General features: G+C 42.3%; 1 protein-coding gene across 4 annotated transcripts in view; it reads left to right on the forward strand.

Moving 5' to 3' along the window:
* HYDIN (HYDIN axonemal central pair apparatus protein) overlaps window positions 1–18,641 on the forward strand; it is a 343,587-nt gene that overhangs the window by 134,737 nt on the left and 190,209 nt on the right. For all 4 annotated transcript variants that reach the window (XM_087940240.1, XM_087940242.1, XM_087940241.1 and 1 more), the window contains exons 18-20: window positions 2,159–2,311; window positions 4,195–4,433; window positions 15,876–16,134. In XM_087940240.1, the coding sequence (XP_087796366.1) occupies window positions 2,159–2,311; window positions 4,195–4,433; window positions 15,876–16,134 (651 nt within the window). The remainder of the gene's footprint in view (window positions 1–2,158; window positions 2,312–4,194; window positions 4,434–15,875; window positions 16,135–18,641) is intronic.

Consider the following 18,641-nt stretch of genomic DNA (forward strand, 5'->3'; position numbering starts at 1 on the left):
TTGTGTTGAAATATACATGGCAAGGTAAGAAAGCGAGAATAAAGTTAAAACTTTTGCAAGATGCTAGAATTAGAGGAGGATTTGGTTTGCCTAATTGGGAGTTGTACTAGCAAGCTACAAACTTGATGTGGGCTAAGGAATGGATAACATTAAGAAATACTAGATTGTTGACATTAGAAGGACATGATTTGTTGTTGGGGTGGCATGCTTTTTTATGGTATAAGGGAACCAAAACAGAGCTATTTTAGAAGACATCATATACGGGAGTCTTTGTGGTTAAATTGGGAGAAGATTAAAAGACAATGCTATTTGAAAATTCCAGTCTGGTTATTGACTATTGAAGCATTTTCCTATCCTATAATATACAAGAAGGAACAAACAGTTAGATATGGGGAAATTTTAAATGAAAAGGGTGAACTTAAATCTATGCAAAAACTAGAGGAACAGGGTATAAAGATGAATTGGTTTTCATATGCACAAATACACTCAAGGTATGATAAGGATTTTAAAACAGGTTTTTATTATAAATTGACTGACTTAGATAGATTTGGGAGGATTATTTAAATTGTTATAAAATAAGTAAATTATAGTTATCCCGCAAAGTATGAATGAACAAAATTATAGTCAAATGATTGATTAATAATGATACTAGGGTATTCAATTTTTGATTGATAATAAGAGTTATTATGCAATGTAATTGTAATTGAGACTATGAAATGGATGCACAAAAAATTTGTAAACCAACCGACACACTGCTTGTACACTTATTGAAGAAAGTTGGATGTTTTTATGTTTTGTTTGTTTTTGTTTGTCTTTAAAAACCAATAAAATTTACAAAAAAAAAGATCTTGACTTTGTTTCAGAATGGTCAAACAAATGGCAACATCAAATCTCAACAAATAAATGCTCTGTCTTACATATTGGCAAAAAAAAATCAGAAAATAAAATACAGGCTGAATAGTCAAGACCTTGTTGATGATCCAAGCTCTGTAAAGGACCTTGGAATAATCATCTCTAATGATCTAAGTGCTACCCACTGTAACTACATAGCCAAAGAAGGCATTAAGAGTTGTTAACCTAATCCTACGTAGCTTTTTCTCTGGTAATATCACACTACTAACTAGAGCATATAAAACATTTGCTAGACCAATACTCGAATACAGCTCATCAGTCTGGAACCCACGGTACGTATCTGATATTAGCACAGTTGAGAAAGTCCAGAAATATTTCACAAAAAGAGTCCTCCACTCCTCTACTCGTTGTAGAATACCTTATGCCACCAGACTTGAAATTCTAGACCTAGAAAACCTTGAATTACACCGTCTTTGGTCTGATCTAAGTGTGGTATATAAAATCATACATTGCAATGACTTACCTGTCAGTTCAACCATAACAACACAAGAGCACACAATAGATACAAACTCAAGGTTAACCGCACCAAACTTGATTGCAGGAAATACGACTTCAGCAACAGAGTGGTCAATGTCTGGAATACTCTACCTGACTGGTTTCTTCCCCAAACCCCCAAAACTTTAACCTTAGACTGTCTACTATTGACCTCACCCCTTTCCTAAGAGTTCTGTAGGGGGCGTGCATAAGCGCACCAACATGCCTACCATCCCTGTGCTATTGTTTCTTTTATTTTTGTTATATGTACCCATTTCATGTATTCATAACTATGTATATACTTACACCTATTATCTTGTAAGCGATTGACAAATCAAAATAAATAAATGAAAAAATAAATAAATAAAAATACTCCAGCTCAACAGTTGAGTGGAATACTCAATGGTATTCCGTTGGAGGAGCTTCAGCTACAGCACCCTGGAACCAGTCCAGTCCAATGCTGTGTCCATCACAGCAAAAGGTAGGTTTTAGATACGTTTCCCCCTCTTAACTAGGCTTGCCTCCTGACTTGTGATATAAATGAAATATTAAATTGATACCTAAGCACCAAATCCAACCATGCATGAAAATTAACCTTCTTCAATTTAAATGTAATTGTGTGGACTTCACCTTCCAGGATTCTCTGTTATTCATGCATCAAGAGGTCGCTTAGATTGTGGAAGACTATTTTACAGTATCCAGTCATAATAAGTTACAATCATTGTTGCTGTATTAATGTTCTCTGCTTGCTTCTTTTTATTCCCTGCCACAGAAAATCCAACTGGTGACTTTTGGAGAAGGTCCTGTTGTTTATGTGCATCCATCTAAGATAGATTTTGGCTGCATCCAGGTTTTAAAGAATGTTTCCAGGGCACTTTGTCTTTCAAACGAGTCTGTTATTCCTGCACCATTTAAGGCACAGATGGTAAGTAAATTTTGAAGCTGATTTATGTTGGGAAGTAAAACTGATAAAGTGTTTTTTGTTAATTGCTTTTGCCATGATTATAGGAGAAAGCCTCCCATGAAGTCATTTTCAGATGGACAGCACTTGAAGCAGTGGATATTCTAAGAAGAGATATAGGTTAATAATTAGCAGAATATTGACCATAGAACAGTAGGGTTGGACGGGACTCTGGAGGTCTTCTAGTTCAAAAATTAAATGAATTACTAAAAATCAGACTGTAGCTGTCAGCCAATGGCATCCAAGAAGTCTAGAAGGAGTGCCTGTTTTAGTAGCCTGTCAGGCAGAAGGAACCAGAGGTCTCACAAGGTGCTGATCGAAGTGGCAGGTTGATTGCTGCTCACCTATGGATAGGAATCTCACCAGACTGACAAACTTACTATAGAGCTGCTAGGTAGACTCTGTGAAGCTTTAGAGCAGAACCCCTTTCAGCTGCTTCCTCCCATGAGCAGTTCAAGGCCAGTCACCCTTTACACTCAACTCAGCTCCAGATCCCACCAACTACCTTGTCCGTTCTTTTCTTACAACTGACAATATACAGAGTTGTACATGTTTCTAATTGGTAGATGCCTAATACATACAGCGCATATATAAACTCCATAGCCCCATTTGTATCATATGTTTTGACTACTGAATTTGGGTTTGTGCAATGTGCTGGATCATAAGCTAACTGAACAAGCTGGATTTGTACAATATGCCGGAGCCTCTTTAGCAGTGGGTAGTGATGTCTCTTAATCTGATTTAGAACCCTTTGGGGTAGGCCTTGATAGAAACCATTTTGCTGAGATAAATACTGAGCTCCTTTGGAGAAGTAAAAATTAGAACAAACAAAAAGGTATAGACTAAGAAAAGAAAGCAGAAAAAGAAAGAAATCTGACTTAATTTTTATCAGTTGTTACTGGTTTATTAATATTATAATAATTATAATATGAATGGTACAAAATATTGTAAAATATCAGAAAATCTCTGTCATAGTAACACATATTCCTGCATCCTTTGATTTTGTTTGAATAGAAAATAGATGGACCACATTTTTGACAATTTTGATAATAACGTATTTCCAGTTTCTCAAAATAAATAAATAATGATGGTGGTGATTTGTAGACAACCAAATGTTCAGACTGGAATGGCATTTTTATATACCCGTGAGTCCTTCCCAAGGACCTCAGATAAGCAGATGTTGATGCTTATATCCCGTCGTAGGATATCAGCTGTTCTGAGTCATGCTACCTTTCGCAATTGACTGATCAATGTTGAATTGGTCAATGCACATGCTGTTCAAGTTGTTTGCGGATTGCACCCAGGGGGCCTATGACTATTGATGATATCTTTGCTTTCTTTTGCCGTTTTGAGGTCTTTATGTTTTGTTTTGTTATCTTCTCTTCTCTTCTGCTTTCTCCGGGTACTGGCAAGTCCACTGTTCAGACAGGTTTTGTCTTTCTTATTGATAGTTGTAGACTCTAGGGTGTTATGTGACAAGTGCCTGTCTATTTTAATTCTAAAGTTCCGCAGCACTTTAGCTTCTACATTTTCTATTACTTTGTATATTTTGTGATCCCACCAAACTCGCATCCATTTCAGAAGTGCTCCCTTTAGTACAGCATGGCATATCAAAAGAATCTTAAGAAATAACAACTCAATGTAAAATAAGTTTTAACTTCAGGGATCCTTGACATGTTTTGTTTGTCAGTTCTTGGTAGTAAAAGTATACCCATTTTAATGGGCAGGATGGGTTTTTTATTATGATTTAACACATTTATATTTCCTTAATATGTAACTTGCCTTTTAAAATGTTGAGATCTGGCACAGATGAGTTGATGGATTGTGTCTTTTTTATTGTGTTTCAGGCCCATACTCCTTCGCAGTGGAGAATTGACCCCAGTGAAGGGGTTGTTCCTCCAGAGGCAGAAATATCACTTACTCTTACTGTTAATTTGGATGATACTGTATTGTTTCAGGACAAAATCAGCATGGCTATAGAGAATAGTAATTCTTATATTATTCCAGTCCAGGCCACTGGCATTGGAACCACCATTGTCACAGACAAGCCATTTGCTCCTGCCATCAATCTGGGACCCCATTTCAGGTAAGAGTCGTTTTGTCTGTAGTTGATTGGGAGCCAGAGGGCTCTGACCCACATGGGAAGTTCAATCAAGCTTACGCAAGCCACATTTCGTTAGGTAAGTATAATTCCGTCCAGATTAAGATGGGCCAGAGCTTGCTCAGTTGGATTTATTTCTGAGTCTGAATCGCTTTCACATTCTTGTTAACAACTAGGACAAAAAGGTAGAAGGAATTTTATGAAATTAGCAAATGACTCAAAACTGGACAGGATATGTTTTACCCTAGAAGACAGAAGCCAAACTCAAAATAATCTGTAAATTGATAGGTTAGAGAAGTGAATAGCAATGAAATGTAATGAACATAATGAATAATGAATGTAAGAACAATGCAAAGTTCTTCACTTCAGAAAAAATATTACTATACTGTGAGAAAGATACCTGGTTTGATAATAGAATAGAGGAAATGGAATTTGGGATAGTATTTTATCACAAGCCAGATACAAGTAGGCGTGGCAGACGGGTGAGCTAGCAGTGAGGAGCAACATAGCGAAACAGATCCTGAGAGGAGCATGGAAAGCAACAGGGGAGCATCGATGCAGCCGGAAGCTGCTGCTGTTAGTGGAGCATTTCAGCAAAGAGGACCAGCGAACTGGTGACTGAGAAGGCAACAGAGCAACATGGCAGACCAACAGGCAAGGGGGGTGGGGGCGGTGCCATGAACTGAGAAAAGCAGTGAGAGCTGAATACCTGGTAGTGACAGGAGAAAAGCAAGTAGGAAGGGAGGATAAAAAGACAACATAGGACAAGGCAAAAATCAAATATGAGTAGAGGAATATAAGGAATATATAAAGGCAGAAAAGAAAGAGATAAATTAAGCCCACAAGAAGGCAGGTGGAAAAGGATCATAAGAAGGAAGGGAGGAAAGGGACAATCATAGAACATTCCAGTACAGCCTAAGAACAAACTTTGCACTTAAGCCCACTCAACACTGAAAATTTTAAAATTGGACAATCTAAATGATCCGCTAGAACCTCAAAATTTTAAACTAGACAATTTTGAACCATAGAACATTATATATAATTGGACATTTTTCCCTTTTAAAAATTTGTGGTAAAACTTTATACACTTTCACTTTCAATTTTTTAAAATCCACTCAAGGAAGAAAACACTGATACTATTGTCATCTGCAGAACATGTTCCATGTATACACTTAATGCCCATAGAATACCCAAACACACACACACAAAATGTAAACTAATCAAGTTACTAGAAGAAAAAGTAAAGGGTCTAGAGGAAACTCTAACCACTCTGAAACTCAACCCACAAAATGAGAAATTCCAAACTTTGCAGAAAGAATATGCCCAGATTGAACATAATAATAATAATGATCAAACAACTTCTAAAAGAATTGGCCCCTTAGAGGAAGAAGAAGACAGGTGGAAACATGTCACTCATAGAAAAAACATAAACCTAGTGTAAAACCCCTGTCCAAACCAACCCACTCTGATGCAGCTCCACTGGTGCTAAGCAATCAATTTCATGGACTCTTACGAGAAGAAAACATGCAGACACATAGAAAAGAAGCACCATCAAATGTCCCTAAAAAAGTAATACCATCAAATGCTTCTGTGACAGATAGAAAAACACCCCAAACCTCCCTAGGAAAAAAAAAAGGCAAGTGCTGGTGATAGGAGATTCAATTCTCAAGGGAACAGAACCTGCCATCTGTAGACCAGACAGTCTATTCAGAGAGGTATGTTGTCTCCCTGGAGCTAAAATCAAAGATGTGGCTGAGAACCTAACCAAAATAATAAAATCCACATACTACATGTCTATTACTACACGTAGGGACAAATGACACTTGAAAAAAGGACTTGAAAACAATATTGATTGTGAGCAGCTAGGCAAGAAAGTCAAGGACTTAGGTGCACAAGTAGTTCTACAGAATGGTTTTGACAGAATCCATGCACGTGATGTATTCAGCTCTGTTTGACTATAGACTGAATACAAAAACTGAAGACACACCCCTTCTGGGCCACTGTCTCTAGTTCTTCTACTCAGTCTCAGCTGAGATAGATGTCTGCAATATTGCTCCTCTATACTTTATAGATAGAGGGATGTTGGCAGTATTTTATTTAGATTTTTTATTTTGGATTACCCACATAACAGTCCTTAAGGGATTTATAGCAACAACCACAAGCCTCGTTTTCTTTGCCTATTGGCTTTAAAAGGAAGGCTACATCGTAAAGGCTTTTGCCGGCTGGGCAGCCTGCCCGTTTAAGGGAGACCTAAACAGCCAGAGCATGGACGGCACCTTCGATCAGGATTAGCCGACCGGCTTCGTGCCAAACAGCTGAGGGAGAGATCGCTCAGATCGAAATTGGAAGGCTTCCTCATCGTAAAGCCTGTCAGAAAGCCTGCCCAAATAAGGGAGCACTGTCTAAGCAGAGATGCTGTGTTAGCCACAACGAGGTTCCAGCAAAGGTAAAATCAACTCTGTGACAGTTTAAATTGGCAGGAGTGCCATTTTGTAGAAGCAGCCATTTTCTAGCCAGCTCTAGTGCCACACGACCCAATCTATACCTCTCATAGACAGTTAAACTTGAAAGATTCTGGTTATTGGGCTATTTAATTGTCTTGAAATTTAAAAAAAAACGGAAGGGGCGTGTCTTCAGTTTTTCTATTCAGTCTATAGCCGAACAGAGCTGAATACATCCCATGCATGGATCCTGTCTACACCATCTGAGAAGGCGCGTTCTCAGGTAAGTCTACCAATGCTCCTTTTTTCATCTGTAATGCCAACGAAAGGACAACATCCGGTAAGAGAACAAAGAATTCTAGAAGTGAACTACTAGCTAAAGGGTTGGTGTCACCCAAAAAACTTTGGATTCCTGGACCATGGTGTCAGCTGGTGCTCCATTCAAAATCCAAGAAAGAAATATTTAGACTCCTTTAATCAGAGAAAAGATATCTTTTACTGGAAATCAAGTGGTAGCAACAAAAGAATTCTGAATCTGAGAAAATGGGCGCGTAAATCACATATACAAAGTAATGGCAACGTTCCCGCCCCATTTGTTCAATTGGCTCATCCAATGAAAAATTGTGTATATCATCATGTGGGCATCCCCAGGTGGTGATGAGGCTTTTGTCCGTTGATCTTGACATAGTTTGATAAAGAGTTGCAGCTGCACATAGCATAGGATATAAACCTAAGCAAGAATGTACCCCCAGTTTATACAGTTCTGGTTTGTAACCCCTCCATCTCACTTCCCATAACCATTCCCCCTCCTCCCCCGTTACTTATGACAGCTGAAAGATCCAAAGCAAAGGGAGGTAATCTTGAAGGCTGACATTCAGCCCTCCTAGAAAAGAGACATTAGTCCTAAAAAAGATAAAAATAGAAGGTAATAGAAAATGTACATGTAACAGCAACATACTAATTTTTTAGGGTTTATCAGGATATTTAGTACGAAATGCCTTGATAAGTGTAGGAGCTCTAACATCCTTCTCATTCACCCACTCAGCCTGGGAAGGAGGAAAATGTTTCCAAGCAACCAAATACTGGAGTTGACCCCTTCGTTTTCGAGAATCCAAAATTTCTTTAACTTCAAAATGTTGTTCACCTTCAATTAGCAATGGTACAGGGGGATCAACCTGAGTTGGTCTCAAGTCGGAGGTATGTTCAGGTTTTAATAAACTAACGTTGAAAACAGGGTGGATCCGTCAAAAAGTTTTTGGTAATTTCAGTTGGACTGCCACAGAGTTCACAGAGTTCGTTCAATTGAGAAAGGTCCAACATACTTAGGTCCAAGCTTTTTTGACTTTTGTGTGGTCTGCAAATATCTGGTGGATAAAAAGAGCTTGTCACTCACTTGATACATTTTTGTGGAGTTCTCTTTTTATCTGCAATTTTTTTATGAGCTTGATGAGCATCACCTAATGCTTTATGGGTAACCAGCCAGGTAAGCTGGAGCTGTGTTATCCATTCATCTAATGACTGGATGTTAGGTTTCTCCCGTGGAAGATCGGGTATGGGTACAAAGTCTTGTCCCGAAGCCACTTTAAATGGAGTAAACTCAGTACTACTACGTACCGAATTATTATATGCCATCTCAGCAAATGGCAATAGGTCAGCCCAATTATCTTGCTGATAATTTATATAACATCGAAGATATTGCTCCAATACCGAGTTAGTTCTCTCACAAGCCCCATTGGTTTGTGGGTGGTGGGCGGAGCTTAAGCCCTGGGTAGAGCCCAATAACTTCAGGAACTCCTTCCAAAAGTTTGAGGTAAACTGGACACCCCTGTCTGAGATTATGCATTCAGGAACCCCATGTAACCTGTAGATATGTAAAATAAGCAGTTTAGCCAACGTTTTTGCAGATGGGATTTTTGGACAAGGTATGAAATGTACCTGTTTTGGAAAACAAATCAGTTACTACTCAAATAATTGTATTCCCCCCACTTTCAGGTAATTCCACTATAAAATCCATAGAGATTTCCTTTCATGGAGCCGTTGGTGTAGCCACATTTTGTAGTAAGCCTGCTGGTTTACCAGGAGGCCATTTGCCTGAGGCACAGATAGGACAACTAGCTACATAAGTCTCAATGTCCTTTTTTCAAAGTAGGCCACCAAAATTGCCTTCTAACCAAGTGTAAGATTTTCATGAATCCAAAATGACCAGCGGCTTTAGTCATGAGCTTGCTGTAATATTTGGTTTCTCAGCTTCACTGGCACATATAATTTGGCCCCCACCCATGCCAATCCATCTCTAACTGTACAGTTATTTGAGTGAGCAAGAAACCAATCATTAAGTTTTAGAGCATCTCTTAATTGTGCAATCAAATCATTTGATAAATCAACCTCCTTCTTTTTCTGGGCTCTGGTAACCACTGGAGCTGCCAACTGTTTGGTTGGGACAATCGGCCTTACCACTTCTTGGCGAGCACTATTATATTGAGGTAATCTAGATAAAGCATCCGCCATGAAGTTCTTCCCCCCTGGAATGTACTTCAACGAAAAATTAAAGCGCTTAAAGTACTGCGCCCAGCGAACTTGCTTGGGAGACAGCTTCCGAGGCGTTTTCAAAGCCTCCAGATTTTTATGATCCGTCCACATCTCAAATGGGTGTTTTGCCCCTTCCAAGAAATGCCTCCAGGTTAACAGAGCCCAGCGAACTGCAAAAGCTTCTTTTTCCCAGATGGCCTATCTTCTTTCAGTTTCCGTTAGTTTACAGGAAGTATATGCACACGGTTGCAGAGTCCCCGTCTCGTTTGCTTGTAGTAACACGCCCCAACTGTTACATCACTCGCATCGGCTTGGATTACAAAAGGAGCATCCATGTCCGGGTGCTTGAGTACTGGTTCAGCAACAAACAGTCGTTTCAGCTTTTCAAAAGTGGCTTGACATTCCATGGACAACTCCAGTGGTTTACTAGGCTTTGGTTTCACCTCCCCTTTGGTTTTTAGGAGATTTGTGATAGGCATTGCAATCTTCGCAAAAGCAAATTGATGGTAAAAATTAGCGAATCCCAAGAAACATTGAAGTTGTTTCCTGGTGCAGGAAGGGGCCCATTCCAAAATGGCACGAACCTTCCCCAGATCCATTTCTATGCTATCCTAAATAGTCAATTTTTTCCTGGTGGAATTCACACTTGGACAACTTTGCATACAGCTCAGCAGCTCGAAGTTTTTCCAGAACTGACCGCACTAGTTTCACACGAGTCTCTGTGTAGATAAGAATATCATCAAGATAAACCAACACCCCTTTGTATAGATGTTCATGCAACACCTGATTGATCATTTGCATGAATACTGCAGGTGCCCCCTATAGGCCAAATGGAAGAACGTTGAATTGGAAACAGCCCATTGGGCAGTTAAAAGCAGTTTTCCATTCATCCCCTTCCTTAATTCTAACCTGGTAATATGCTTCTCTCAAGTCAAGTTTTGTAAAAAATGTCCCTTTGGCCAAGTGGGCCAACATGTCCTTCATCAATGGGAGGGGGTACACGTTCTCCCCTGAAATAGTGTTCAGGTTTCTGTAGTCAACACATAAACGAAGGGAGCCATCTTTCTTTTCATGGAACGATACTGGGGCTGCTTCCCGGGGTCTAGTAGGTTGGATGAAACCACATTCCAAATTCTTATCGATTAATGACCGCAGCTCTTCTAGCTCCCGCGGTGTCATCAAAAGTACAGTTTCAATTTTGGGAGTTTCACCCCGGGTAAAATTTCAATACTGCAATCTGTTGAACGATGGGGGGGAAGCTCATCTGAGGCCTTTTCACTGAATACTTCCTTTAAGTCCCAATATTCCTCTGGATTTTTCTCCTCCCCCTTCAGGTTCTCGGTGCCAGTGGAGGCCAACTCAGTGGGATTCTTGAGTTTTGGTTGAGATTGCCCCTCCCCTCCCCTGGTCAGTACATATGCACAATGACCCTTTCCTCCAATCAACGTGGGGGTTCCATTTCCGGAGCCAGGGCAACCCCAGTATTAGGGGCCGCTCCATCCCAGGAGCCACAATAAAACACAAAGTCTCTCTATGCTTCCCCATTGTCATTTCTATTGGTTCCATTATGAAATGTGCAGGGCCGGCCCCAGCTACCGATCCATCCAATTGGCAAAAGGCTATGGGCATTTTTAAAGTCTTTACCCTTAAGCCCATTTTCTCCACTATCTCCGAGCTGATTACACACCTTGTGCACCCAGAGTCTAACAAGGCCAGCATTTCCCCTTTGGCTCCCGACGTGGGTACCCTTAATCTCACTGGAATGGTCATAGAGCCCTTGTTTGGACTTACCAGTGAGTCGTCTTCCGATTCGGATTCACTTTCTTCAGAAGAGGTTGGAGTTCCCAACTCCTTTGGAGGGGCGATCTCTACAACCTCCTCTGCTTTAAGCGCCGCTTCGCGAGGCTTTGCTGGGGGTTTTTCAGGTTTTCTTCCTCCTCCTGGCACCCCCTTTGGTTCTAGCTTGGCATGGAAATCTGTAGCCCGGTGACCTTCCTTCCCACATCGGAAGCAAGCAGTGGTCTTGGATTTTGCCACCATTCCTCCCTTTTGAGGTTTTAAGGCTTCTCAAGGGCTGGTGGGGGAGGACTTGCTCCAACCAACCCCCCCTCCGGCGTCTGTTTCGGGTCAGATCAATTTCCACCTCTGCTGCCAGCACGTACCACAGCTGCAGCTCACTAGGGCCTCTTCTGGCAACACAGCTTTGATACACATTTTCATTTAACCCATCTTTAAAAGCTTCTATCAGGGCTCCCTGGGACCAGCCTCGACTAGGACATGCAGCTGTTCCCTCCAGAGCCCTGGTAACACATCTAACTTTGGCTGCTTCTGAGGAAAAATCCCCTCCATATTCCTCCATATGGCTCCAGACTTGTGCCAGGAAGAATCCTAACTCCTTGGGATCCCCACCATAATTTACTTCCAACGGAGGCCCTTTGGAGTTCTATGTCTTCTGGCAATTACCCCTCCCGCTGGGGGCCCCTGGGCTGCTGCTGCCTGTTGCGCTAGCCCGGGTTAATTTATGGGGGTGGCTGCTCTGATTCTTCTGGCTGGGGCTGCCTCCCCTTCCTCTCCCTCATACCTTTGAGCTTCTCCGATAGCTTCATTTAGAAGATGCATGGCTTGAGTTAGTAAAAAATTCATTCTTCTCCTGCCATGGCTCCTCTCTCCCACGCCGACGGGTAGTGGTCACTCCTGGAGGAGGCTTTTCCTCAGGATCCTTCCAACCAACTCCCAGGGACCATTTGGGTTTTGCAACTGGTTTTTCCCCAAGATTTAGTTCTGCTAACAAGTCGGCTTCCCCTGCTTCCTCTAGCAGCAGAGAATCTTGTCCTCCAGTTGCTCCCAGGTCTTCTTGGTCGCTGGCTGGATTTGACATTGTGTTCAGACCCCCTCGGAAGAAAATTTATTAATTCTCCGGGTGGGCTGGTAATGTGGAGATTCAGAATAATGTCAACAAAAGTATTCTGAATCTGAGAAAATGGGTGCGTAAATCACATTTTCAAAGTAATGGCAACGTTCCCACCCCCAATAGTTCAATTGGATCATCCAATTAAAAGTTGTGTATATCATCATGTGGGCATTTCCAAGTGGTGATGAGGCTTCTGTCCGTTGACACTGACATATTTTGATAAAAGGTTGCAGCTGCACATAGCATAGGATAGAAACCTAAGCAAGAATGGACACCCCCCCCCCCCAGTTTATACAGTTCTGGTTTGTAACACCTCCAGCTCACTTCCCATAACCATTCCCCCCTCCTCACCCCGTTACTTATGACAGCCGAAAGATGCAAAGCAAAGGGAGAAAATCTTGAAGGCTGACACATGGTCTGTACTATCTCCATGAAGAGCTTCTGGCAAGGGATGGGTTGCATCTCACAAAGATTGGGAAGAATGTTTTTGGAAATCGACTGGCTCAGCTTATCAGGAGGGCTTTAAACTAAAATTGAGGGGGGGGGGGGTGACCAATCTTTAGGATCTCCAGGACCTAATTCCAAGCAAAAAAACCCTAGAAAGCAAGTCAAATAATGAAGTAAAGAGGGATAGGAAGGAAGACAAACTCAAACACAAATAGGAGACAAGAAGCATTCCCAGCGCCAGACTTAAAAATATCAAGTGCCTATATACAAATGCGCGAACTCTGGGGAACAAACGGTGAACTCGAACTACGAATACATGAAGGTAGATATGATATAGTTGGAATAACAGAAACTTGGTGAGATGTAACCCATGACTGGAACATACTGATAGAAGGATACAAACTCTTTAAAAAAATCAGACCCCATAAAAGAAGAGGTGGAGTTGCACTGTATGTAAAGGACCACTACAATGCTACAGAAATGCATGAAACCAAAGATGAAAACCTCCTAGAATATGGGTCAATATAAAGAAAAAAAAAGAATCACTTGGCCATAGGTATAGGAAACCCAATCAAGCAGAAAAAATAGATTTCCTTTTTGCCAAGCAACTAACAAATATATGTAGGAAACACACAACAATAGTAATGAGAGACTTCAATTATCCTGATATCAATTGGAAAACTTATTCTGCACCAAATGAGAAATCAAATAAGTTCCTAACCAACCTAGTTGACAACTTCGTTATCCAAAAGGTAGAGGGTGAAACTAGAGGGAGAGCCATATTGGACTTAATTCTTACAAACAGAGAAGAAGTGATAGAGGGAGTTGAAACTGCAGAAACCTTGGGTGAGAGTGACCGTGTCATACTAGAATTCAACATAACACAAACACAAGCAATAATGAGCAATAATGACACCAGAGTCTTGAATTTTAAAAGAGCTGATTTTAATAAACTCAGAGAGAACTTGAGAGATTCCTTGGATGCATATTCAGAGAAGCTGCAAGATTGCAGAGAAAAGCCAGTGAAAAGATTTAGAAGTGTAATATAACAGCACATTTTTGGATATTTGAAGGGGAATCACACGGGAAAAAAGTCAAGACACAAATGTTTCATTGAGTAGGATGTGGATTTAAATTATGGAAGAAGGCAGGAACTCAGTGGTCTGATGATGCTTCTCATAGAACTGCATGAGACGATTTGAATATCAACTCAAAATGCTTGGTGAGGAACATCAGAAATGCAGGTTTGGAATCAGAAAATCTTCTAACAGTGGGGCAAGGACTTTGCTTAATATGCAGCTCCTGGCTGGCTATGCATTTCTTCAGAAGAAGGTCTGCTTTAAATATGTCATTTTAAGGTTAAAACCTGGGGCTGGGGGAGGGATCTGGGAGTCTCCAGCGGAGGAAGGTGAGACCAGGGAGAGGGCCAAATCCTTGTCCTCCAGAGGAGCCCTGCCACCCCTCTCAGGCCATGCAGAGGATCCCTGGATGGCAGTGCAGGCTGTCCAGGGCCCTAGGCAGTGGAGGGCAAGCACCCAGCCCAGCCCTCGAACTCCCAGAGCCCTGGGACCCCACAGCCCAGCCCAGCCCACTTCTCTGATGGGGTGCCTGGCTGTTCTTACCTCCTCCTCGAGGCTGCTGCTGCTGTTCTTGCTCTCCTTGGCTAAATGGCTCATGGTATGTGCAGGAGGGCAAAGTATGTGGGTCAGAGGGAGGCCCGTTCCCTCTCCATGCAAGGTGACCTGGCTTTGTAACCAAAGCATCCTCAGTGATAGGATGGGAGACCACAAGGAGAGGTGAGGAGAGGACAAGGGGCTGGCAAAAGGGCAGCCGGGATGCTGGTGGCCAAGTGCTAACGCAGGACTTCCCCCAAATCCTCCCTCCCTCTCATTATACTCTTCCTTCCTTTTTCCCTTTTCTTCTTTTTCCTTCCGTCTTCCTTCTCCTTTGTTCTTCCTTCCCATCTTCCCTTCTTTTTCTTTTTCTTTCCTCTTTTCTCCTTTCTTGTCCCTTCTTGGATGCACAAATGCAAAAGGGGAAACATTTCTCAATGCCTCCTTGCCTTGTGATCAAATGCCACTTTTGCTAGTAATTTGTTTTCCTAGCACTCTTGCCAATGAAAACGGAGCTCAGGAGGGGTGCACATGGCCCTCCATTTTAGGCTGCAACGGCCTCCTGCAGCACTGAGGTAGAACTCCATTTTCACTGCCAGAGGGCTGCAGGAGGCCTTTTTTGCAAATCTTGCTTACTGGACTACCAGAGGCTGTTGAAGGTGCATATGAGAGCTTTGCTCCAGGACTTGTAGTAAACGTGGGGATGTTTGGGGGCAAAGTTGCAGCAATAAAGGGGAGCTAGGCCTGTTCTCTGGTTGTGTTGCTTTTGTGTCATGCCTTGGATCATCACAGCAGTCTGCCAATATTTGAGGGGCTGCCACAGCGAGGTTGAGAAAAACAGAATGATTTAGAAAAGCAGGGTTGGGTGGAGTTGACAAGATCCTCAAGAAAGAAAAGTGATATGAAGCGGTGTATCATATGCTTCATCGATAGCCTATCAAGGTTCCAAGTGACAAACCCAACCAAGTCAACACTCCAAGATGTTCAGATTTCTCAAAGAACCGTTTCATTGAATACATCATTTTGGCATGCATGAAAGCAAAACCAACTCTTAACTATTTCCCACATTTTTCATATAATTAAAAAGTAGATATCCCACCCCTCCTAGTCACCTAATTGTCCAATTGGGTGTTCTGACATCTCCCTTGTAACTCCTTCCAGTCTGGCCAGCACCTGTTGAGATGACTTTGGTTCCCATGGGGAAATCTGTTGTTACTGTCTGGTTTGACATTCCATGCCTTCCCCATCCCCTACACCCTTACTATGTTGCAAGCAAAGAAATGAAAAGATGGCTGCAGCAGCCTGGATCCATTTTGAAATTGACATAGGCAAGGTTAAAATTATTTGTGGTGAGCGGTATGAGTGTAATCTACCATTAGATTTTCCTTCTCTTATATTTTGTCTTTATTCATTTGCTTATTTTGCACATGATTGCTTCCTCTGAAATGCAATTGTATAGTAGGTCTATCTTCTGTCACTTTGCTAGTTTGGATCCCTGCTGCTATCGTTTCAAGATCACCAACTGTGGGCGTCGCACCCATCAGCTTTATTGGATGACTGAAGGTTTTGCCCCATTTCGCCAGCACAACACATTCCCTGCCATCAGCACTAGCACGAAGAGCCCGACCATCCCCGCAAAGACAGAATCTCAAGGTCCTGTGTTCAAGCTTCAGCCACTGAGAATGGAACTGGCCCCAGGAAAGAGTATGGACATGGTCCTGGAAGGATCTTCTGACATTCCCAAGGTATTCTTCTGGATCCTGTGCTCGTGGGCAGGTGATCTCCAGAGTCCCTTCTAATCTCTATGATACAAAGTGTTCCTTTCATGGCATGGCACTTCAGGTTCTGGGAATGGTCAACATCTTAGCAGGCCAAGGGGCTGCAATTGCTAGAATTACAGTATATCACAGAAGTGAGTACATCCCCTCACATTTTCTAAGTATTTAAGTATATATTTTCATGTGACAACACTGAAGAAATGATTCCTGACTACAATGTAAAGTAATGAGTATACAGTGTAAATGTGCTGTCCCCTCAAAATAAACAACACATAGCCATTAATGTCTAAACCAGGGGTCGACAACCTTTTGGACCTCAGGGACCCACCAAACTCATAATTTTAAATCCCAGGGACCACTAACCGGTTCTGTGGGTGTGGCCTAATTTGTGGGTGTGGTTTGGTGGTCATGTGACTGGCTGGGCATGGCTTGTATGTAAATATTATAAATATTTATATAAATATTGAATTTTTTATAACAAGCAATTTTTACCCAAAATCAGGCAAAGCAGGCAGGCAGATTGAGTTGCTCACAGAATCATTCAGTGATCTATCTATCTGCAATCGGCTACCTGAGTCTGTCACATAAAATTTGCTTGCCATGGGTCTGCACTGAATAATAGAACCTTCAGTCCTAAGGGAGGTTTGGTTGTGCTTAAGAGCAGAGCCGAAGCTCTAAAGACTAGCTAGAAAGCAAGAAATCCGACCATTTCCTGCTTCCTAGCTAATCTAAATCTCTAGGCACAGCAGAACAGCTGATGGTAAAAAAAAAAGGAAAAATAGCAACTTAGCAGGCAAGTTTGCCAGGTAAGGAATGAGTGGGCGAGGAGGGTTCCTGCAGGCCATGCGGGCAGTACAGTCTTGTGTTCCTGTGCAGCCTGGATTAATTGATTTGGTGGGGGGGTGCTCTGGGGGTGACATTTCTCTGTAGCCCACCAAAATTTCCTTGCGGCCCATCAGTGGGCCTTGGCCACTGGTTGGTGACTGCTGGTCTAAACTGCTGGCAACAAAAGTGAGTACACCTATAAGTGATAGTGTACAAATGGGGGCCCAAGTAGTCATTTTCCCTCCCTGGTATCATGTGACTCATTAGTGTTACAAGGTCTCAGGTGTGAAGGGGGAGCAGCTGTATTTAATTTGGTGTTATCACTTTCACTCATACTGGTCACTGGAAGTTCAACATGGCATCTCATGGCAATGAACTCTCTGAGGATATGAAAAAATGAATTGTTGCTCTATATAAAGATGGCCTAGGTTATAAGAAGATTGCCAAGGCCCCGAAACAAAGGTGCAGCATGGTGGCCAAGACCATGCAGTGGTTTAACAGGATAAGTTCCACTCAGAACAGGCCTCGCCATGGTTGACCAAACAAGTTCAGTGCCTGTGCTTAGCGTCATATCTAGAGGTTGGCTTTGGAAATAGACATATGAGTGCTGCCAGCATTGATGCAGAGGTTGAAGGGCTGGGGAGTCAGCTTGTCAGTGCTCAGACCATACGCCGCACGCTGCCCCAAACTGGTCTGCAGGGCTGTCATCCCAGAAGGAAGCCTCTTCGAAAGATGATGCACAAGAAAGCCCGCAAACAGTTTCCTGCAGACAAGCAGATTTAAGGATCTGGATTTCTGTAACTATGTCCTGTGGTCCAGTGAGACCAAGATAAACTTATTTGCTTCAGATGGTGTCAAGCGTGTGTGGGAGCAACCAGGTGAGGAATACAAAGACAAGTGTGTCTTGCCTACAGTCAAGCATGGTGGTGGGAATGTCATGGTCTGGGACTGTATGAGTGCTCTCGGCACTGGGGAGCTACAGTTCATTGAGGGGACCATGAATGCCAACATGTAATGTGACATACTGAAGCAGAGTATAATCCCCTCCCTTCGGAGACTGGGCCACACATCTCCAAAATGACCACAGCCTTGCTAAAGAAGCTGAGGGTAAAGGTGATAGACTGGCCAAGCATGTCTCCACACCTAAACCCTATGGAGCATCTGTGGGGCATCCTGAAATGGAAGGCAGAGGTGCACAAGGTCTCTCATGTTCACCAGCTCCGTGACGTCATCATGGAGCAGTGGAAGAGGACTCCAGTGGCAACCTGTGAAGCTCTGGTGAACTCTATGCCCAAGAGGGTTAAGGTAGTGCTGGAAAATAATGGTGGCCACACAAAATATTGACACTTTGGTCCCCATTTGGACACTTAGGGTGTACTCACTTTTGTTGCCAGCAGTTTAGACATTAAAGGTTGTGTCAGGGTTCTGGTGATTGCCATAATTAAATCGTGAGCCTCGAGCCAAACTTCAAAAGAATCCAAAAGATTTCTTCAGAGCAACATGTTGGCACTAAATGAAGCCAACTCTGGCATACGAAATTTACAGTCACCTCTAACCCTTTTCCCCCCCTCTCCCATGGGTGTTTCATAAATCAGATTCTCCCAGTGAAGCACGTTCATGAGCTGGGTGTCATCAATCACATTCTCCAG

Source organism: Pseudonaja textilis, chromosome 11, assembly GCF_049901715.1.
Source record: "Pseudonaja textilis isolate UNSWEBS1 chromosome 11, rPseTex1.2, whole genome shotgun sequence".
NCBI classification, from domain to species: Eukaryota; Metazoa; Chordata; class Lepidosauria; order Squamata; family Elapidae; genus Pseudonaja; species Pseudonaja textilis.